The sequence below is a fragment of the Pogoniulus pusillus genome, chromosome 30 (assembly GCF_015220805.1).
Source record: "Pogoniulus pusillus isolate bPogPus1 chromosome 30, bPogPus1.pri, whole genome shotgun sequence".
NCBI classification, from domain to species: Eukaryota; Metazoa; Chordata; class Aves; order Piciformes; family Lybiidae; genus Pogoniulus; species Pogoniulus pusillus.
The window spans coordinates 16,925,818-16,948,252 of record NC_087293.1 but is presented as its reverse complement, the minus strand read 5'-3'; the positions used below and the strand labels follow the sequence as shown (position 1 = coordinate 16,948,252).

Below are 22,435 nucleotides of genomic sequence, written 5' to 3'. Positions count from 1 at the left end.
GTAAGTTCCTTCCAGTTCCTTCTCCCCTCCCCAGCCTGATTTAAATGGCACTGTGCTTCTCAGCAGCCTCATATTCCACACAGCAGATGCCTAGGAGCTGGAAGCACCCTTGCCAACTGAGAAGTTGCTGCACACACCAACTCTGAGCAGCAGGAGAGTAACTCGGATCTGTCATCCACCAAGGACAGGAAGGAAAGCAGAGCAGTAAAGTTCTGCCAAGGTGGTTTCAGGCTGCTGTTGTCTCCAGTTTAGGCTTTTCCAGCACATGGTAGGAAAAAGTAAACCAGATTTTGGTCAAGTTGTCACAATCAGCCTTGGAGAGCTGCCCTTGGCCTTGGCATTTGGGTTGTCCAGGCCAGCTTTAAGCAGCCAGCTCAGAGGGGGCAGAACAAATGTCTAGAATGGGTTCAGCTTCACTTCCCTTAGCTGACACCAAACCTGGAAAGAATGCTGCACTGCAACAACAGCCATGGGAGGCCTGAATGCTCAGGGTACATTTCAGGAGTGGCAGAGAGACAAAGGAAGGCTGGATCAGGTCAGAAGAACACCCCAAATACCCCTCAGTGCCCTCTTTATGTCAGTGGCACCAATGTCTAAGAGAAGGGATAAAAGCAATGGAGGCACAGAATGGCCTTTGCTGGGTAGAAGTGCCCAGCAGCTGGCAGCTGAGCGTGCTGCCTTTGCCCCTCAACAGGGGACCTCACACAAACCTTTCTTCCTACAGCTCCAGTTCACCTCTGCTGCTCTGGCTGTACACAGCTCCCAGCTGGGGTCAGCCCTGCAGCCTCACTCTGCTTGTCAGCATCAGCTTTCCTCTGGTAAGACGGAGAGATGTCCTCCTCAGCCTGAAACACAGCCAGGGCAAGGCTCTGCTACGCAGGGAGAGCAGCAGAGAGAGCATCCTCTGCTTACCACCACCTCTGGGAGCTTGCAGCACCAAGCTCAGACTTTATTCTTCAAGTGCTCAGTGGCCAGAACTTGTAGCACTGCAAAGCAGAGGTTTCCCAGTGCCCAGTCCCACCTCACACGTGCAATGGCAAAGAGAAATCACTGCTACCTCGCAGCTTCTGCCTCCTGCTACCTTAACTGGACCCTGCCTACTTGGGCCACAGAGTGGAGAGCTCCAGGGACAGAGCAGAGGAGAAGCAAACTGGGGGTGTTCTGGGATGAGCTTCGGCACAGTTCCCCTTCCCAGCCTGCAGAGCAGCGCCTGCACAACAATGCATTGTGTGCATGCACAGCTTCCACAGGCAGGGAACAGCTACCAAAGATGGACATCGAGATCTTCATGACAACAAATCTTTATCACCAGGGAAGATGTGCCAGGAAAACACAAACACGCCACATGAAACCATATGGAGAAGTTGCTGGAAGCCTGAGCTCGACCAGCAAAAAGCTGCTTTCCCCATCACCACCCACCCACAGCCTGATGAATCCCCATCAGCTGGGCTCAAACTTTAACTTTGTTTTATTAATAGTGGCAGAAAAACTGAATACAGGGGGGGGGAAAGTGCCTTGCTATATAAAGCAGTGTTTGGGGAGTTTTCTTTTTCTCTCTTGCTGAATTAATTTCTAATTTAGTTACCATAGAAACCATCCTGCAGCCTTCTTTACAACAACTACAGTGAAAAATAAAGTTTCCCGAGCTGTTGACACACAGAGATGAAGAGGAGAAAAGCTACAGGCTGGCAGGGCTGGCAGGTTAGAGAGAAATGTGTGACTGGGCAGGCAGGAAGGTCAGAGGAATCAGTGCACCCTCAGCAGGTTTGCAGGTGGCACCAAGCTGTGTGGCACAAGTGACTTGCTAGAGGGCAGGGGTCCATCCAGAGGGAGCTGGATAGGTGTGCCCAGGCCAACCTCATGAACACAAGGCCAAGTGTAAGGTCCTGCACCTGGGTGAGTGCAATCCCAAGCACATATCCAGGCTGGGTGGGGAATGGCTGAGAGCAGCCCTGAGGAACAGGACCTGGGGGGTCTGGGGTGAGGAAAAGCTCAACAGGAGCCTGCAGTGTGAGTGCAGCCCAGACACAACCCTGTGCTGGGCTGCAGCAAGAGCAGTGTGGGCACAGGGCAAGGGAGGGGACTCTGCCCCTTGGCTCTGCTCTCCTCAGACCCCACCTGCAGTCCTGGGGGCAGTTCTGGAGCCCCCAGCACAAGCAGGACGTGGAAGTGTTGGAGCCAGTCCAGAGGAGGCCACAAAGGTGCTGAGAGGGCTGCAGCAGCTCAGCTCTGAGGACAGTCTGCACAGGGAGGCTGTGGCTGCCTCCTGCCTGTTCAAGGCCAGGTTGGATGAAGCCTTGAGCAGCTGAGTCTAGCTGAGAGGTGTCCCTGCCCATGGTGGGGAGATGGGAGATGAGCTCTGAGCTGCCTTGCAGCCTGAGCCACTCCAGGACTGTACCTGCAGTCGCCAGTCACACAATGGCTGCAGCCTAGCAGGGCCATGACCGTGCAGAGCCCTCCGGTGCCAGCCAAGCCAGGGTCATGCTCTTCTGCCTGGGCAGCAAACAGCTACAGCAGTGCAGCAAACACTCTGGTCTGCTGAGAGCTGGGAGGAGGGAAGCTGGTGCACCCTGACACTGTTGCAATATGCCAGAGGAGAAGCAAGCAGGGCTGGGGGGATGTCCCTTTCTGGCTCATTCTGAAGAGTCAGAAAATGAATTCAGAGATTGCAGGCACAGCTGAGCGACAGCCAACAAATGAGCCCAACTCTGCCCCACGGAGCCAGAGCAGCAGCTCTGCAGGGCACTTTCACAGCAGACAGCTGCACCCAGGTTGCTTCTCTCCATACAGGGCTGTCATAAACACTTAAATAATTCTGCCAGGAGTATGCATGATTTATAGAGTGCATGGGTGGAGCAGGCTGGCACAGTCTCCACTTGTCTTTGAGCTGCAGCTTTCCCTGCTGCTCACTCTGGTTTGTACTTGTAAAATTGAGGCAGATCTAACTTCAACCACCCTGAATCTCCTGGGCAAGAGATAAACCCCACTGATGCTACCAGCAGAAAGAGATCTGCACAGAAGGCCACGCAGACATTCATCTCACTCTTCTGTACCATGAAGGCAAAAGATGTCTCTAAAACAAAGCCAGATGCATTCCATGGAAACAGATAAACACTTCAGGCAAAGTGCTTCTGCTGAAAAGGACCCTGGAGGACAGGAACAAGCCCAGGAAATCTGAAAGGTGGTCACTGAATGTCCAAGATTACAGAATGACAGAACTGACCAGGCTGGAAAAGACCTCGAAGATCATCAAATCCAACCTATCATCTACCCCTTCCAATTAGCCAACCCCTGGCACTAAGTGCCTCATCCAGCCTCCTCTCAGGGATGGGGACTCCACAACCTCCCTGGGCAGCCCATTCCAATGCCAGTCACTCCCTCCCTGTGAAGAATCTCTGCCTAACATTCAGCCTGAACCTGCCCTGGCACAGCTTGAGGCTGTGTCCCCTTGTTCTGTTGCTGGCTGCCTGGCAGCAGAGCCCAACCCCACCTGGCTACAGCCTCCCTGCAGGCAGCTGCAGGCAGCAATGAGCTCTGCCCTGAGCCTCCTCTGCTGCAGGCTGCACACCCCCAGCTCCCTCAGCCTCTCCTCACAGGGCTGTGCTCCAGGCCCCTCCCCACCCTTGCTGCCCTTCTCCGGACACCTTCCAGCACCTCAACATCCTTCTTACATCGAGGGGAGATTGACTGCTCACTGCTGTGGAGCCTTCTGTTTATCACCCATCTGCAGGTGAGGACAGGAGCTGGGCAGAGGCCTGCACCACCATCCACATGTAGGAGATGCCACAGCAGGCTGCACCCAGAGCATTACCTCAGAGGGTGCCACACACTTGCCCACCCACAGCCTGCCCAGGAGCTCTGCAGGGCCACAAACCAGTTGAGCTTTAACCCAAACAAGGTCAATGTGGAGCTGTGGGATTTGTTTTCCAAGTTGTTCCCAGATCTCAGTTTGTCCAACCCTGGAATGTCAGCTGGCACGAACAGCTTTTTTTCAGGGGCCCTTGTAGCCCTCTCCCCCTGGGATCTGGATTTTGTCACTGTGCTGTGGCTGTGTCAGCTGTACTGGATCTCTGCCACCTGCTCTACGTGGAGTGTGACTTGAAGAGGATTTGGAAGATACAACTGGGTAGAAAAATGAGCCCACCAAAAGACTGGATCATGCCAGACTCACAGTGCAACTGTAGCTGGTGTCAGGCAGATTAACTCCCATGCCTGTGGGAACAAGCCAGGCTGCTAGCACTGCCTCATGTGCCAGTGGCCTTGTTTTGAGGCTGATATGCAGAGGAGCTGTTCTGCTGTCTGAGGCACTCCTTGGGCTGGTGATGGTCACCATAGCTGAGACACAGTGGAGCTGAGTCTCCAAACAGACATTTCAAAGCCTGGAGGCAGTGCTCTCTCCTGACTAACCTTCTCTTGGTCTGCTGACAGACCCCAGTTAAGCTGAGAACATACTTTTCACACACCAGGCTTCAGGCAGACCTGAGAGCAGCCTTCCAGCAGCTGAAAGGGGCTACAAGAAGGCTGCAGAAGGATTACTTGCAAAGGCCTGCAGGGACAGGACAAGAGACAATGGTTTGAAAGGAGACAAGAGGAGATTTAGATTGGAAGTGAGGAACAAATTCTGCTGGAACACTGCAACAGGTTGCCCAGGGAGGTAGCTGAGGACTCATCCTTGGAGGTAGTCAGGGTCAGGCTGGACAAGGCTCTGAGCAACCTGCTCTAGTGGAGGCTGTTTCACCCAGAAAGACATGACACAGAAGCTTGTTTGCCAGACTGAGCCAGGATACAATTTTGAACCACTGTGAGGTTCCAGGGGAACAGAAGGCAAAACTTTTCACCCTCAGGGTGCCAGAACCCTGGAGCAGGCTGCCCAGAATGGTTGTGGAGTCTCCCTCTCTGGAGACCTTCCAAACCCACCTGGATGTGTTCCTGTGTGACCTGTCCTGGGTGATGCCACTCTGGCAAGGGGGCTTGGCCTGGATAATCTTTGGAGGTCCCTTCCAACCCCTAGCATTTGGCGATTCTGTGGTGTCCAGCCCATTTGAGGGATTATAATGAGAGAAAAGCACTCACCTTCTACTTACCAGAGGTTTCCAGAGGTGCTGATTAACACAAGACCCAGCAAGAATGAAAGTGTTAGGAGATACAGAATGGAAATAAATATCACAACTGAAATATCAGAACAGAGGCACTGGATGGGGAAGCAGAGACATCCAATTCTGTCACTGCAATCACAGGCAGCCATGTAACAGATAGAGAGTCCAGACAGATAAACCCGAGCATCTCCAGCTTCTCACCACACCCTGCAAGCCACAAAGCAGCTACAGAACCCTACAAGAGCAGAAGGCACAAAGCCCTGGATTGTACTTCAGAAGAGCCTGAGGTGCTGCACACAAGAGCAGTGCTGCAATCACAGCCAGGACCTTGGTAGATAAATGCTCAGCTCAGGCTCAGAAGTGTCCTGTGTCCCATGCCACAGAGAGGCACAGCCACCCCCCTGGACTAGAAGACATCACAGGGACAGTTTATATGACAGTGCTGCTCCTGCACAGAGGAACTTAGACATTGTCATTCTGCTGAGGGACCTCTGGTAAGCGAGGCACGACTCAGAGACGCTGCTGCTTCTCTGCCTGTGTTTCCAAGCTCACCAGGAATAACCCTGCTGGAGGGATTCCCTCCAAAGGAGGAGCAAACGTCCCTCTGACACTGCTCTGCCTCTCCTCTGGCCACCCCTGGCGCGGTCCCTGTGCCTGCGCGGATTCCTCGCCACCAGCCCTCCCCGAGCTCCGCGCTCAGAGCCAGCGCCAGAAGGCAGGCTGAGAGCAGGCTGTGCGGGCACTTACGTTGAAGAAGTTGGTCTTGTTCCTCTCGCAGAAGAGGCCCTGTGCAGGCATGTGCTTGAGCTGCTGCCAGGGCACGCCGCTGCCCAGCAGCACGTCCCGCGCCCACTGCAGGTTCTGCGGACACAAGGCACAGGTCAGCTGCGGCAGGCAGGGCACAGCTGCGGGCACCCAATGCCTGCCTGCTTTTAGCACCCTGCACTGCCACCTCTCTGCTCTGCCTCTGCTCTGCCCTGCTGAGACCCCATCTTGAGTGCTGCCTTCAGTTCTGGGCTCCCCAGTTGAAGAGGGGCAGGGATCTGCTGGAGAGAGTCCAAGGGGATTGAGGAGAGGCTGAGGGCCCTGAGGCTGCTGAGTCTGGAGAAGAGAAGGCTGAGAGGGGATTTAATCCATGTCTGTAACTGTCTGGAAGTCAGAATAGGGGGGACAGGCTCTGCTCACTGCTCCCTGGGCTAGGACAAGCAGCAATGGATGGAAGCTGCAGCACAGGAGGTTCCAGCTCAGCACAAGGGGGAACTTCTTGCCTGGCAGGGTCCCAGAGCCCTGGCACAGGCTGCCCAGAGAGGCTGTGGAGTCTCCTTCTGTGGAGCCTTCCCAGGCCTGTCTGGATGTGTTCCTGTGTGCACTGAGCTAGATTGTGTGGTCCTGCTCTGGCAGGGGGGGTTTGACTCTGTGATCTCTTTGGGTCCTTTTCAACCCCTGACATGCTCTGATCCTGTGACCTTCCATGGAGCTGCTGTCCCAACAGTATTTCTAGAGGAATGTGATGTGGAGAAGGCATCCCCCAGGAGACAGAAGCCAGCTTGCACCTCCCAGCAGCAGCCAGCCCCAGCAGCCTGGGCAGGCCCCTGCAGATGCTGCATCCAGCCCCAGCTCATCAAGTTTTGCCATCTTTTTCTTTTCCCACTCTGTCTTCATTTCATCCAATCCACTTCTCATCTCCTGTCACCTACAGGAACCTGAGCTCTGGGTACATCCCCAGCACCTTCACCTGTTACAAGTGGCATTTTAATGCTCAGTATGAAATAAAGGCTGTACAAACACATCACCTTTCTCAGCAACAGTGGAACTCTCTCAAGGGGACCCTTGGAGCTTTTCTCCACACATCAGCCCTTCAATACCCACCCTGCCCTTCCTGTCCTCCAGCTCCTCCAGTTTCACACACTGGAAGCCATCCCTCAGCTCTTCCCTAGGGTAACTACCTGCAAACACCTGCTGAGAGGCAGCCCTAACAGATGAGGCAACCCCTGGGCTTCACTGAAGCTTTCTTTTAGTGGGGTGCTGAACTCAGGCCTTTCACCCCTACCCAGACACTGCTCCCTGTGAGTTCACTAAACCTCTCTGGAAAATTCCATGCCTGCCATGAGATGTGGCTGTCTGTGCTCAGGGAGTTAAGCAGAAGGTATCAGGCAGGACACCGAGCACAAACGCGTGGAGGCACTGCCCCTCTGAGAGGGGAGCGCAGGAGCCTCTGCTGTGTAGAAGCAGGGCCAGCTGCCTGCTCCAGGCACAGCACCACTAACAGATGGGACAATTAGGAACTGTAAGGGCTCACTGATGGAAGCTTTGCTTTACTTCATTTGTCATCTCAGTGTGGGGAAGCTGCAGCTGAGGCAGTGTCAGGCTGGCTCCTGTAGAGACAACTTCACTGCAGAGCAGAGGAGAGGAAGGGGAGGGGGTTTGGCTGCTAGAGACAAGGAGAATGCCGAGTTCTGCTCGGTGTTCTGTGGGCTCTATGGTCAGTCACCAAGCTGAGCCAGCCCTGCCCATCCAACAGGTACATTCCAGTTGCCATTGAAATACTACTTTCTTGCATTTTTTGGGGGGAGAAGTCACTGGCAAAGCTCCTCTCCTGCCTTCCACATCATTCTCTCTACAAGACTCTGGTGAAAGAGCAGAAGCCCTGCTCAATCATCAGAGCTTCTGTCCTGACGACAGTAATCAAGCAGAAATCTCTCAGCAGAACTGGAGCATCCCCTCTAGCAAAGTGCTGATTACAGATTCAAGTGCAAGAGAGCTGAACACTGGGAAGACTGAACAGATGTTTCCAGATGACAAAGATCCTTCAGTCACTGAGCTGGTACATATTTTATGCAGGACCTTCATGACTATAGCGTAAGACAGCCAAGGGCTCTGGCTGCCTTCTTGTGGGAGAGGACAAAGCCAGGGACCCTCACAAGCACCCCAAGGAACTTTTGGGCTACTCAGAGAAACCAGGAAATTTCGCTGTTATCACTGCTCTGCCCTGCTGAGGCCACATCTGGAATACTGTGCCCAGTTCTGGGCCCCTCACTTAAAGGAAGACCTCAGGGAACTGCATGAGAGAGTCTAGCACAGAGCCACGAAGCTGCAGCAGGCAGGAGAACATCTCCTGTGAGGGCAGACTGAGGGAGCTGGGGCTGGGAGCAGAGGAGCCTGAGGGCTGCCCTCAGTGCTGTGCTAAAGATGTGCAGGGCAGTGTGGGGAGGACACAGCCAGGCTCTGCCCAGGGATGTCAGTGACAGCACAAGGGGCACTGAGGGCAGGCTGGGGCAGAGGAGGCTCCTCAGGAACAGAAGGCAAAACTCTGTCACCGTGAGGTTGCTGGAGCCTGGAGCAGGCTGTCCAGAGAGGCTGTGGAGTCTCCTTCTCTGGAGACCTTCCAAACCCACCTGGCTGTGTTCCTGTGTGCCCTGCCCTGGGTGCTGCTGCTCTGGCAGAGGGCTTGGACTGGGTGACCTTTGGAGGTCCCTTCCAACCCCTGGCACTCTGACTGTGTGTCACAGCTAATGGCCAGGGCAGAACATAAAGGATGCAGCTGGAGCTGTACGCTCACTTCTTGCTCTGCTGCTTGCTGTGTAATAGGCATTCCTGTAATCCTGTTAACCTAAGCCTGCAAAATACTCTGCAACACAGGCAGGGGAAAACACAACACAGGAGAGAACCTACAAAAATCTGCTCCTCTGTGAGAGTCATCCTGCTCTGAATGAATTCAGAGCCCAGCAAATGAAGCCTATCCTAACATCCAGGCACAGAACTGGTTTCTGTTATGCCAATCACAGCCATCAGAAATGTAAGTAAATTCCAAGTGAAACATCTGCCTGAATCCTGCAGTTAAAACTACCACATGAAAATGAAGGGAAGACAAAACCCTCAACTATGGAATGCACAGCAAACACAGCCACAGAACCACAGAATGGCAGGGGCTGGAAGGGGCCTCTAGAACCCAGCAGCCCAACCCCCCTGCCACAGCAGCATCGCCTAGGGCAGGCCACACCAATTCAAGCTCTGGATGCGCTCCCGAAGCTAAGTTTGATGATCAAAGTGTGAAGAGATCACGAAGGGTAGTGCCCTGCTCTGCTGACCTGCTGGGCACACCACCCTGCCCACTCACTGGCACCTCTTTGGTCCCTCTAATCCAGGGTCTTTTACTGAGCAGGATGAGGACAGTGACCTAGTGAGGAGGAAAAGAGATCACTCAGCCAAACGGGGCAACTGCACAGCAACCTCCCCCAGTCACAACTAATAGGAGCAAAAGATGTAGTTGGGCATTTCCCAGCACCCTTCTCAGAGCAGCAGCATCAGTTGCTCCCAGGAAGCATGCCTGAGCAGCTCTCAGCTCATTAGATCTCCCAGAGCCTGCTCTGCTTAGTTTTCAGCTGATGAAGTTACTAGGAGTGGGTGAAGGGATGCAGGACACAGCAAAAAGGATTTATCCTTCCTGGCAGGGAGCTTGCCAGGCTGAGCTGCTGCATTTGGCTGGCTGACTCAGGGCAATTATGGAGGACTCTTTCCAGTTCAGCTGTTGCCTCCCACAGCTTCATCATCCCAAGCCTCAAAGAGAAGATGAGTGACAAAGTGCAGTAACTTGCAGAAAAGAAGTTTACCAGCATTGTTAGAGTGGAAGAGGAAAAATCTCTTACAGTCACCCAAGTGGAAAGCTGACTCACCCAAGATGAATGCCCTCCACCCCACGGTGCCAGAGCTCTGCCTGCAGGCACTGCCACAGCCTCTCTCTGCAGGCAGCTGGAATCAGGGACATCCCTGGGCAACCTGCCCCAGGACTTCACCACTCTCATTGTGAAGAACTTCCTCCTGGTGTCCAGCCTAAACCTACCATGTCTGCTCCTTCCCAACTGCCAATGCTCATTTTGGAGGTAAAAATCACAAAGGATGAAGATTTCACTTCACAACAGAGTCAAAGGGAATGGGAAACCAAAACTGCTGCCCAAACTGTCACTGAGACAACCTCTGAAAAGTCATCTTGCACCTGGGTCAGGTCAGTCCCAGGCACAAATCCACGCTGAGTGCAGAGTGGGTTCAGGGCAGCCCTGAAGACTTGGAGCTGTTGGGTGCTGAGCAGCTTCCCAGCAGCCCAGCAGTGCCCTCCTGCAGCCCAGCAGGCAGCTCTGTGCTGGCTGCAGCCAGAGCTGTGTGGGCAGCAGGGCAGGAGAGAGGATTGTGCCCCTTGGCTCTGCTCAGACCTCACCTCTAATCCTGCCTCCAGCTCTGCTGTCCCCAGCAGAAGCACACAGAGCTGCTGGAGAGTCCAGAGGAGGCCACAAAGATGATGGCAGGGCAGGAGCAGCTCTGCTGTGAGCACAGGCTGAGGGAGCTGGGAGTGTGCAGCCTGGAGAAGGCTCTGAGGGGACCTCAGAGCTGCTGCCAGTGCCTGAAGGGATCCTGCAGGAAGGCTGCAGGGGCACTTGTGCTGAGGGTGTCAGAGACAGGCCAAGGGGGAATGGTTTGGAGCTGAGGCAGAGCAGGGTTAGAGTGGAGCTGAGAATGAAGTTCTTCAGTGTGAGGGTGGTGAGAGCCTGGCACAGGCTGCCCAGGGAGGCTGTGGCTGCCTCCTGCCTGGGGGTGTTGCAAGCCAGGCTGGATGAGGCCTTGAGCAGCTGAGTCCAGCTGAGAGGTGTCCCTGCCTCATGTCTCAGGTTCCTTCCAGCCTGAGCCATTCAAGGATTCTATTATCTTAAGGTTCCTGCATAAACAAACATTCCAAGAAACATTCCTGAGTATTCCTGGATACGATTCCTGAATCAGTATTCCAAGAACAAGCAGCCAGGTACCAATCTGCTCTGCTAACAGCACAAACCAAGGAGAAAGCACCTCCAAAGGGCAAGCAGGAGGTTTGCAGAGGGGAAAAAACCCAACCCCGCCTCCACAGCCAAGGAAAACGTTGAGAGCTTTTGCACAGGATGTTATAAAAAGCACCCAGCAACTATTTTTACTGCTCTTGCAACAGCAAACCCCACAACACTGTGAAAACTGGGAGAAAACAGATTGCACATGGAAAACTTGTTTTTCTGTGTGCTCTGGGAGCCTGCCAAGCCTCTCCTTTCCCAGCCAACCACGAATTTTGGCCACCAGGCTAAATTCTTCATACAAATTCCTGGCACTGCCAGAGAAATGCTGCATCTTCCAAGATGCTTCTATGCATTTAAAATGAAATAAAATCCATTGCAGCTTTCTAAAATTGACAATAATCCACTCTGCCCCCACAGCAACTCAACCTGGTGGTATTTAGCTCCTTTTATTTTAACAAAGCCTTCTCCTCAATCCAGCTGAGCACATTTCCTACTCCAGACCCTGCTGAAGAGCACAGAATGGGTTAGGTTGGAAGGGAGCTCAAAGCTCAGCTAGTTCCAACCCCTGCCATAGGCAGGGACACCTCTCACTAGAACAGGTCACTCAAGGCCTCATCCAGCCTGGTCCTGAACACCTCCAGGTATTGGGTGATCACATTGGGTGATTCTGTGCTCCACAACCTCCCTGGGCAACCTGTGCCAGTGTCTCACCACCCTCACTGCAAAGAACCCTTTCCTAACATCCAGGTTCAGTCTCCCCTCTGCCACTTCAAACCCATTCCTCCTCCTCCTGGCATTCCCAGACCTTGTCAGTAGTCCCTCCCCAGCCCTCCTGGAGCCCCCTGCAGATCCTGCAAGGCCATTCCAAGGTCTCCTGGAAGCCTTCTCCTCTCCAGCCTGCACAGCCCCAACTCTCTCAGCCTGTGCTCAGAGCAGAGCTGCTGCAGCCCTCTCAGCACCTTTGTGGCCTCCTCTGGACTGGCTCCAACACTTCCATGTGCTGCTTGTGCTGGGGGCTGCAGAGCTGCACCCAGGACTGCAGGTGGGGTGTGAGGAGAGCAGAGCCAAGGGGCAGAATCCCCTCCCTTGCCCTGTGCCCACACTGCTCTGGCTGCAGCCCAGCACAGGGTTGTGTCTGGGCTGCACTCACACTGCAGGCTCCTGTTGAGCTTTTCATCAGCCCAGACCCCCAGGGCCTGCTCCTCAGGGCTGAGATGGATGCTGTGGGGTTGGTTTGCTCAGGAGTCTGACTCCCACTGAAGGCCTATTGGTGTGCCAGCAAAACGTGGGCATTTGGCACTGCTTGAGAAGGGAACCTGCATGAGTCATCCAAGACAGCCACTGACACCCCCTCAGCAGTGTGTGGTCTGCAGCTAGCAGTGGGCAGACTTCTGCAGCACTCAGGAGCTGCTTGTGAAGCAGAGAAGCAATGACAACAGGCCAGGGAGAGGCAGCAGTGCCAGCTGAAGGCAACCTCGTAGCTCCTAGGCTCAGAGGCAGAACTCTGTTTCTCTGACTCCCAGGAGGACACAGATGTAGCCAACAACAGAATCATGGAATCACTGAGGCTGACCTTTAAGTCCTACTGCAACTCAGCCACCATCACCACCAAGTAAGACCTGAGGCACCACAGCTGCAGCTTCTTGAGCACCTCCAGGGTTGGTACCTGCACCACCTCCCTGGGCAGCCTGTGCCAGCCTCTTGCCACTGCCTCAGGAAAGAAAATTTTCCTCATCTACAGCCTAACCCTCCCCTGGCACAGCTTCAGTCCCCTTCTCTCATCCTGCTGCTGCTTACTTGGGGGAAGAGACCAATCCCAGCCTCACTCCAGCCTTCTTTCAGGGAGCTGTAGAGAGCAATGAGGCCTCCCCCTAGCCTCTTCTTCTCCAGACTGAACACCCCCATCTCCCTCAGCTGCTCTCCATACGATGCCCTCCAGACCCCTTCCCAGCCTCACTGCTCTTCTCTGGACACCCCCCAGCCCCTCAGTGTCTTTCCCATGCTGTGATGCCCAGAACTGAACCCAGTGCTCAAGCTGTGGCCTCCCCAGTGCCCAGAGTGGGGGCACCATCACTGCCCTGCTCCTACTGGCCACACTATTGCTGATCCAGGCCAGGATGCTGGTGGTCTTCTTGGCTACCTGGGCACAGACTGGCTCACAGACTCAGAGTGCCAGAGACTGGAGGGGAGCTGGAGAGACCATCTGGTGCAGCCCCCTGCCAGAGCAGGATCACCCAGAGCAGATCACACAGGAACACATCCAGGTTGTCTCTCTCCAGAGAGGGAGACTCCACCACCTCCCTGTGCAGCCTGTCCCAGTGCTCTGCCACCCTCACAGGGAAAAGACATTCTTCCTCAGGTTCACATGGAACCTCCTCTGCCTCAGCTTCCACCCACTGCCCCTTGCCATGCTCAGCTGGGTGCCCACCAGCACCCCCAGATCCTGTTTCCCCAGGCCCAGAGTGTTGCTGAGGGTTGTTGTGACCAAAGTGCAGGACTTGGCCCTTGGTCTTGTTAAACCTCATTCTCTTGACCTCAGCCCATGGACTTAAGCCGTGCAGATCTCTCTGCAGTGGCCTCCTGCCCTCCAGCAGATCAGATGCATGCCTGTCACCCAGGGAAACACTACAAACCACTGTATTGCTCTAGGAAGAGAGGTACAAAAAGCAAAGGAGAAGGTTTCATCAAGGTAAAAAAACCCAAACACTGTGCAAGCTGCTGCTCAGGCCAGGCCAGGCCAGCTGAGGCAGCACACTGCAGCCAGGCAGCCTGCTCTGCTGACTGCTGCTACAAAGCAGTCGTCAGTATCAGCAAGGACAGATTGCAGGAATCTCCAGCTCCTGTTAGCCATCAGCTCCATGGAAAGCCAACAACTGTCAGGCACAAACAGCAGAGGAATGTTTGCAAAACAAGCTCTTTGCAGCAGTGCTCCCATTTCTCTGGCTCCTGGCCCTGCAGCCACGTGCATTGCTAAGAGCTGCTGCTCGGCTCAGCAGCGCTGCCCAGGTGTTTGCTGCCGGCAGGCAGGGAGGGTGATTGGTGTCCATTCCCTGCCCTGAAGGGATCCTGCAGGAAGGCTGCAGAGGGACTCTTCCTGAGGCTGTCTAGAGACAGGCCAAGGGGGAATGGTTTGGAGCTGAGGAAGAAGTTCTTCAGTCTGAGGGTGGTGAGACTGGCACAGGCTGCCCAGGGAGGCTGCGGCTGCCTCCTGCCTGGAGGTGTTGAAGGCCAGGCTGGATGAGGCCTTGGGCAGCTGAGTCTAGCTGGGAGGTGTCCCTGCCACTGGAGGGGGCTGGAGGAGATGCACTCTGAGCTCCCTTCCAACCTGAGCCATTCCATGGCTCTTGCCCTGCTGTACTTTGCCAGGGCTCCCAAATCAGTCGAGCTGGCAGCAGATGAAGGGCAGCTGGGCAGCTGGCCCCGTGCTGTGCTCACCTTGTGTGTCCTGCTGTAGGTGTAGAGGTAAGCCAGCCTGTAGAGGCTCTTGTAGTGCTGGGGGAAGCGGCTGAGGCAGAGGCAGAAGGAGGCAATGCACTGCTCCGTCAGGAACTTGCGCTGCTCCTCCAGGTCTGCTGGGAGGCCGTGAGGGAATTCAGAAGCATCTCCACAAGCTTCAGTTTTCCTTCTGCAGTCCCACTGGGAGGGTGGAAGGGCTGCAGTTTTGATGGCATTGCCAGCAGCAGACTGAGGCTCCACCAGAATTTTCTCAGCAGGGGGGTAGGGTTCTGAGCCCTCCAGCAGCTCTTCCGACTTCCCTGCAACTGCAACAGCGAAAGGAGGCAGAAGAGACAATGACAGCTACAAAATGCCAATGAAATCCACCAAAGGACAAAAGTTAACTCAACCAGGTGGTAGCCCTTCTCTTCCTGAAAGCACAGACTGAACTGGGGAGTGGACCCTGACAAAACCATCACTGCTCCAGACGTTCAGCTACTCTTCAGCTCACGGACAGACAGAGCCAAGCTCTGATCTCTGCACTGCCCTCACTGCAGCTTCTCCCTGAGCAACCATACCAATTCAGGCTGGAAGCTGAGGGAGAGCAGGATTAGACTGGAGCTTAGGAAGAAGTCCTTCAGTACAAGGGTGGTGAGACTCTGGAATGGGCTGCCCAGGGAGGCTGTGGATGCCTCCTCCCTGCTCAAGGCCAAGTCGGATGAGGCCTTGAGCAACCTGGGCTAGTGAGAGGTGTCCCTGCTCATGGCAGAGGAGTTTGGAACTGGATGACCTTTAAGGCCCCTTCCAACCTAAACCATTCCATGGATATATGAACCCAAGCCTGCAAACACAAAGTGACCACTAAACAGCTGTCCATGGTAGGAGAGTGAGGGGAATCAGCTCTGCCCACCCTCCCTGCTTTCTAGCTCCATGAAATCAGAGCAGGCTAAAGCCCAGGGTGAGCTGGAAAGAAGATGTAACACCCCACAAAGGGCCACAGCCCAGAAGGGTGGCAAAATGTATACACTGCTCTTGTTTGTCTTTCCCTGCTGAAGCTGAGCCTCTCCATCTACTGCCACATCCAACTGCACAAACATCAGACAAAGGAAAATTCCTGCTAATGGATTTGGAATCAACATTTCCAGTGGAATCCTGAACACTATTGTATATGGAAAAATCTGCTGGAGCAGTTCCACTTCTCCACTGAAATGGAGTATCCAAGGCAATGAATCATCCAATTCTACCATTTGTGCTCCTCTAGGTACTGACCACCAAGAGGGCATCTCTGCCTGGGGACAAGAAAAGATGCTTTGTTTGGGATCCTCTTCAAACAGTGAATCCTTCAATTCTTTCAAGATCTGAAACACTGGAGAAAGAGTAAATATTCACCAAAAAGAAAGCAAGGCAGGCAAAGAGCCTGCACAGGCAGCAGCTTATCATTGTTCTCTTCTCTGGGAGGTTTAACAGGTAGTGCACGCTGGGCTGCTGGCCACAGAAGCAAAGCACAGCTCCAACTCCAGCCTACACACACAGGCCCAGCAGCAGTGCCCAGTTAAAACCTCAAAGAGCAGCACATTTCAGTGCCTCTGCATGCCCCAAGAACCGTTTTGAGGAGGAGAGCCCAGCTGCCATTATCTCGGGAGCATACTCTTTTCCTCTGCAGATCCCAGGGTCTCTTTGCCGGCCAGCAGGGTATCGGCACAGGTAGTAGAAATCCTCTTCTCTGTGTAAGTCTTCCTGAGGCTGTCTTGAGAACTGGCAGGCTCGTTAAACATGTCCTGTGTGGAGCTGGAGTCAGACAACACCGCCGCAGTGCTGTCCTGGCTCCTCTCTGCAAAAGAGACAAAGCAGGAATGCACCACTCCTCCTGCCAGCCTGCTCCCTGCCCCTGGGCAACAGCCGCACGGCAAAGCTCACCCCACTGCAGCACAGGACCCTCACCCAGCACTGACCCTCTGGTCTAAGAGGCTGATGTGCTTTTAAGTTGTCTGCTCCAGGTTATCAGCTTCACCTCGCTTCTTTGTGCTAAGATGACCACCCACCACCACCCTTTTTCTTGACTGAGAACACACAACACAGAGCTCCCTGCCCCACCAAGCTTCCTCCTAGAATAGAATCCTGGGATTTGATCTCCAAGTAATGGTGCTCAGCTTTCCAGAGCAGTTAGGCTGAGGACACAGCATTTCACCTGCTATGGTCCTGTGACATCTTCCACATTTTCTGGGCCTCGAAAAGCACCCAGTACAATTCTGAGTCTGACACAAACAGAGCTCAGCTGACAAGAGCAAAACACAAACACCAATCCTGGGAAAATCACCTCCTAAAGGACAGAAAAATCAGCAGCATCAGAGGGCAGAGCCTTACAGGAGTGATCCGTGATGCTATCTATCCTGCAGCTGTGAGATGCTGTTAAGCAGAGTTCTGAAAGGTGATTTGACATGGCAAGCAAACAAAGCCAGCCAAGAGCCAGGTCTAAGGCAGACAGGAGGACTCTCGGATTCAAGGCAGCGGACAGAAGCAGCAATGAGTGTGCCTTGACAGAGTGCAGTAGTGGCTGCTGGCTGCATTGCACTTACAGCTAAGATGTTAACCTGCTGGTGGCTGTTCCAGCACAGGAAAAGTTGTCTGGAGTTGGGACTGCACTGTGGGGGCTAAAACCCACAGCTCAGAACATGCAGGCAAGTGAATACTTCCACGTGTGTTTCAAACTGCCAAGGGAATGCAAGTCCTGCTGCACCAGGGTGGGGCAGAAGCAACCTTGCATGAGTGAAGAGCACAGCTTAGTGCCTCCAACAGAGAGAGAGATGCAAGCAGCCTGCCACTGAGCTGGCAACTGGCAGTTTTCTGGAACCCTGTGCCAGGACATTTTAGTGTCCAACTCGGGCGCTTCTCTCTAAATCCATAGCCCAAGAGATCCCAGTTTCTGCTGAGGACACAGGGATAGCTTAGCCAATGTTCCATCCATCCTCCAGGTACTTCCATTCTTATCCACTAATTCTCCTGATAAGGCTAAGAGAGAAGATTTAAGAAGCAAGAGCCCTTGCTCTGAGCCAAGCTGATCATTGCATTACATTTCTCCTGTTCCATCTGAACTTCACTGGTGCAGCAGAGAGCTAAGAGCCTCCTAGGAATATATTTTACTAAGAGAAATCCCTCTACAGACCTTCAGCTTGCAGATCAGGCTCTGCTTATTAGGATTCCAACACACTGAAACCAAACCTCATGCACTCTGTAGGCTTTTCACCAGCACACAAAGAAAGCCTTCCCTTTCAGGCAACGGATCTTAATCAAACTCTGTCTTGAAAAGGAATGGAGGAGCAGCATTTGCTTCCTAATTGGAAGTTAGAGAGTTGGTTAATGACGACAAGTCCTATACAGAAGGACTGTAATTAGAAAGAATGGGAAGAGAAGGGTCCTGAAGAGAGGTCAGTCAAGCTTTAAATGACTCCTGGATAAAGCTTTAATACTGTGCTGTGGTACAAATGGATACGACTCAACTCCCGGTTGGCATCAGGAGAAACATTTACAGTGGCTCCCTTGATAGCTTTCTAAAGGAAGTTTCTGCATCTGTGGCAAAGAGGCTGAATTACTCATCCAGGGAATTCAAAACCAACTTGTGCATGCTGCCCCAAGCCTGGCGGTCAGCTCTGCTGGGTGGGTGGTGACAGATGAAGCACTGGAATGTAGATCAAGAACTGCTGGACCTACGTGCAACAGTGATGGGAGGTCAGCACAACGCTGCGCCGCACTACCGGCACGTAAGGACAGGCAGTGAGGTAGGGTGGCACATTCCAGATGCAGCCATGATGCTAAGCTTGTCCCTGTGGGGAGCAACTGTCAATAGCTCCTGACAATCAGCTCCTCAGCTCGGTTTGAAGTTGCTACCAGAATGAGCAGAGGTTGAAGTATTCACCTTTATCCTCCATTTCTCTCAGTACATTAACCCCAAACAACTTCATGACAGCAGCGCTGGGCTCATTAATCACTGGGAAGCAGAGGAAGGCTGCTCCTGAGACAATCTGCTGTCCTTTGAGGTACTTCTTCAAAGCAGTAGATGCTTTCAAACCAAGTAAGCCTGATGAAAACTGTGAAAACCACTGGAGAAGTGAGCAGCAGCCACCAGTTATTCATTCCTCAGAAGTCACCAGGGATGAATCAAGTTCCAGGGAATGGAAAGCAAAGCATGGCACCTATCTGCAAAAGGGGAGAAGGTGGAAGCTGTCAGCCAGCCAGCCTGCACCTGCCGTGGATTCAGGTGAGCAGAAATGCAGCAGTGCAGCTCAAAGCACCTAGAAGCTAACAGCAGCAGAAGAGCAGTGTGGGTGCCAGCAGATCTGTCCAGATGTGCCTGCAAACATCAGCGATTCTCAGAGCAGAACTGGCCAAACTCTCCTGCTGTTGTCAAAGCAGCTCAGCAGCCCAGCACACCTCAGCCTGTGATCAGTAACTTCACAGACGCACACAGAAGCCTCCCTGCTCTGCTGAGTGCTAATGAAAATGAAGCTTAATTATGGTGTCTGTTTTTGGGTGCCACGCTTTAAAAATACACTGAACAACAAGCATGAACTCTGAGGGCTGGAGGGAAAAAAGCAGCACTTCATTTTAAAAGGCCACAGGAAAAAGAGGGCTCAGCAGTTCCCTGGCTGTGACCCTGTGCCAGCACTCTCCCACGTGCACCACAAGCCCTGACAGGCCTTGTTCCCTGAACTGTGTGCACTCACGGGGCTGAAGGAGGGAAGAGAAGAGACCTGAGGTGACCTGAAGCAGCAGACACAATGCCAGTGTGCTGGCCAGGTGGCACCCCTCCTGGTACAAGCTTACATCATCTGCTCTCAGAGGAGCTGAGGCACAGCTCTGTGCTGCCAGCCGGAGTGAGGAACTCCATCTCTCCCTTACCATACAGCTCCCCGAGCCTGCTGCCTGCCCTGCAGCCTTGGAGGCTTCCCAGAAACTAAACAGAGGAGGGAGAAGACCTCTGAGACATCTGCACGTGGGCTTAGGTAACGAGCTCAGTGAGCCCACAGGGCTTCTGCTGGCCAACAGCTGTACCTGTGGGAAAGGGAAGAGCTGTACCTACAGCACAGGCATGCGAGGAGGTATCAGAAATGTGGCAATCACTGCAAGTCAGGAATCAGAGCCGAGTGGCACAGAAAGCTCTTCTACAGAGCCACACACACCTGGTAACTCAGTTTACTGTAAAGAGAGAGCCTCCTGCACAGCTCAGAGCTTATGAATAACTAAGCACAGATTATGAAAAAATCATCATCTTGTCTCAAGTAATAAAGGCTGTGGATGCAGAGACTCCCTTTCAGTCCTGCCTGCCCCCCTTCCTCTCCTTGCTTGCATGTCTGAGCATTTCTCTCCACTGCTCTGCAGTCAGAAACATGATGTATCACACAAGGCTCATCCTTGAGACAGATTCCACCCACAACAGAAGACAACATTCAGCTCTCTATCAGAAGGCACTTGCACATTATTATCAACAAACAAGAAAAAGCCTGCAGAGATTTGCATGGCAGCAGCTTGGTTCCTTGAGGCCAGCAAGTGCTCTGAATGCTTAAAGGGAGTTCTCTTGTGACATGAGGCAAAGATGAGAGCCTATCTTTGGTCTGCACCCGAACACTGAATGCGCTTCCCTAACTTGCAGCCCTCTTCTGTCTGCAGCTGTAGAGCCACAGGCTGCCTCATCAGTGTTCCATTTGGTTACTCAAATCCTCTCCACATTGCCTCACACTGGCAGTGTGATACTTCCACTCATCAGAGGGAGGTTAAATTGGGGTAAAGTAAAACTGGAGCAAACTGGGTGCGGTTCATTATTCATCTAGTCCAGCGTGCAGCCCCCGTGAGCAGCCGTGTGCCAGGACAGGTTATGCACTGCAGACCAAAGGATTTCATTTTGAACTGCTGCAGAGAATTTTGGAGGCTAAGATTTGACCGTTCCAAAATGCAACGGGAATGCTCTTTTCATGCACAGAAACCTCCACCTGACCTCAGCAGCTGATTTAGTCTGGCAGGAGCGAGGAGCACCTGGGGCAAAACGTCTCTCAGAGGTCACCTTTGTCTCATCAGGACGCCGAGAACCCCGTTTAGAAAACACTCTGCATCTTCATAACATTTGCAGACCAACAAACTATGAAGTGAGACTTCTCCCACAGCATGAAGCAAGGAGCCTTTCCCAGTGAGTTTATCATGCAGGTTTGGCCAATTATTAAAAGCAAGCCGTGACAGGTAAAAGCAGGAAGAGGATGCCTGGGGAACAGAGATTTGTGTAAAGGTTAGAGGCAGCACGGGCAATATTGGTTGCAAAGCAATCAGGCAAGGACAGACACACACAAGAAGAGGACAATCACATCTAACTACACACAACACACTACGTGGTATGGATGGAGACTCCAACAACAGGACATGTTCACACTGCAACAGCAATGGCTCCCCAACACACCACCTGCACCCCACTGTGGCTACATGGATGGAGTTGAGTGGCAACGTGACAGAGGCACAGCACAGCAAGAAGACCTCATAACAAACGTGGGGAAATGGAACCTGCCTGAAGCCTGAACTGACTGCATACACCCAGCCTGCTTAAAGGGCACTCAGCACATCTGCTCTGGGACACAACAGCTGTGCAAATACGGTGTCAGCCCAGGTAACACTAAGGCTTGGTCCCTGCTGACTTCCGCTTTTCTCCTGCTTCCTACTTTGCTCTTGGAGAATTTAAAGAGCCTAAACCTCAGGCTTCTGCTGTCAGATGCAAGTTTTCACTTTGGAGGGCTACAAAATAGCAACGGGCAGGGGTGATGACAGAAAAGACAGGATTATCAGGAGAAAGGAAAAGAAGCTGCTGAATGGAAGGACAAGTAAAGAGACAGGAAGCTGCCTCTTTTACACGTGGGAGAGCAGCTCCTCAGCCAGCAAATCCCAGCTGCCACTCAGCAAAGCTGCTGGCTCCTTGAAGGAGATGTGTGCTAGCAGCTGCCACCAGGAAAAGAAGTTTAGTTACTTTACAAGCTGTATTTACTGGTTTCTCTCTCCTATTTCCATTTAGTACATGATTTCAAACTAATAACACAGCAGCACTCACTGGGTGTAAAGTTTTTCAACGCTCTCCACTCCAGCAAGGCTTTCTGCAGCTCCTGGCCAGCTTTTTTCAGCAGCAAAACGTGCTGGAGAGCTGCAGGGCTATCATGGCACCTTTAAACATCACCTGTGTGAAATAAGCCTGCCCTCAGACCTTTATGTATCTACAGATGAATGCTTCAACACCAAGGTCCCAGTATTTTCAAGGAAAGATGGCTGGACAGTAACTGTTTCCTGCCTGCAGTGAGAGTTTGCTGCTCTCCAGGCCAGAGCTGGGCACCTCGTTAAAAAAAAGGAGAAGAGGAAAACCCAAACAAATTAAATACCCCACAAAGGCCATACATCTCAGAGACAACTGGGCTCAGAGGAACTGCAAAGGGTTTGTCTAATCCAGTCCCTTTCCCATCAGGATAAATCACAGCTGCACCACTCCTGGCAGCTGGCTGTAGGAGCACTTTGTGAAGAATCCCGGTGCTGAGGTGTTGCAGTGCTCTGCTCTCCACAGGACACACTGAGAGTCTTTCACTTGATTTCCAGTCACTACCTTAACACTGCTTTCTAATGTCCAGCTTGAAAATGCAATTGAAGTCTAACACTGTCTGTTCTGTCTCCCAGGGGCATGGGAATCCTGGCTTTTGCCTCTGACTTTTCATACAGCTTTTGACAGTGGTTAAGTTCCACTTCTGTCATGTGCCCCCTTAGTCTTCTCCTCCCGAGACAAACCAACCTAATTCCTTCTCTCTCTCTTCCTGGGATGTGTTTTCCTGAAGCACAGCATGAAAAAAAAATGGTCAAAGAGCTCTTGCAGACCAGCAGGGACAGGGATCTCAACTAGCAAGCTTGCTTGTGTAGAGAAATTTGTAGGTGAGATGCTGCTAAATGCTGTTATTTTGTCTCCAGGGAGACCTTGGAGCAGTCTTCCAGTACCTGAAGGGCACCCCAAGAAGGCTGCAGAGGAACTGTTTGCAGAGGCCTGCAGTGATGAAAGAGATTTGGACTGGATGTTAGGAACAA

The 22,435-nt window shown here is 52.9% G+C and overlaps 1 protein-coding gene across 5 annotated transcripts in view; it reads right to left on the bottom strand.

The window, feature by feature from the left end:
* Positions 1–22,435, bottom strand: part of CABIN1 (calcineurin binding protein 1) — a 99,968-nt gene that overhangs the window by 50,314 nt on the left and 27,219 nt on the right. For all 5 annotated transcript variants that reach the window (XM_064168865.1, XM_064168862.1, XM_064168864.1 and 2 more), the window contains exons 27-29: positions 15,993–16,175; positions 14,345–14,670; positions 5,844–5,957 (exon numbers count right to left, since the gene is read on the bottom strand). In XM_064168865.1, the coding sequence (XP_064024935.1) occupies positions 5,844–5,957; positions 14,345–14,670; positions 15,993–16,175 (623 nt within the window). The remainder of the gene's footprint in view (positions 1–5,843; positions 5,958–14,344; positions 14,671–15,992; positions 16,176–22,435) is intronic.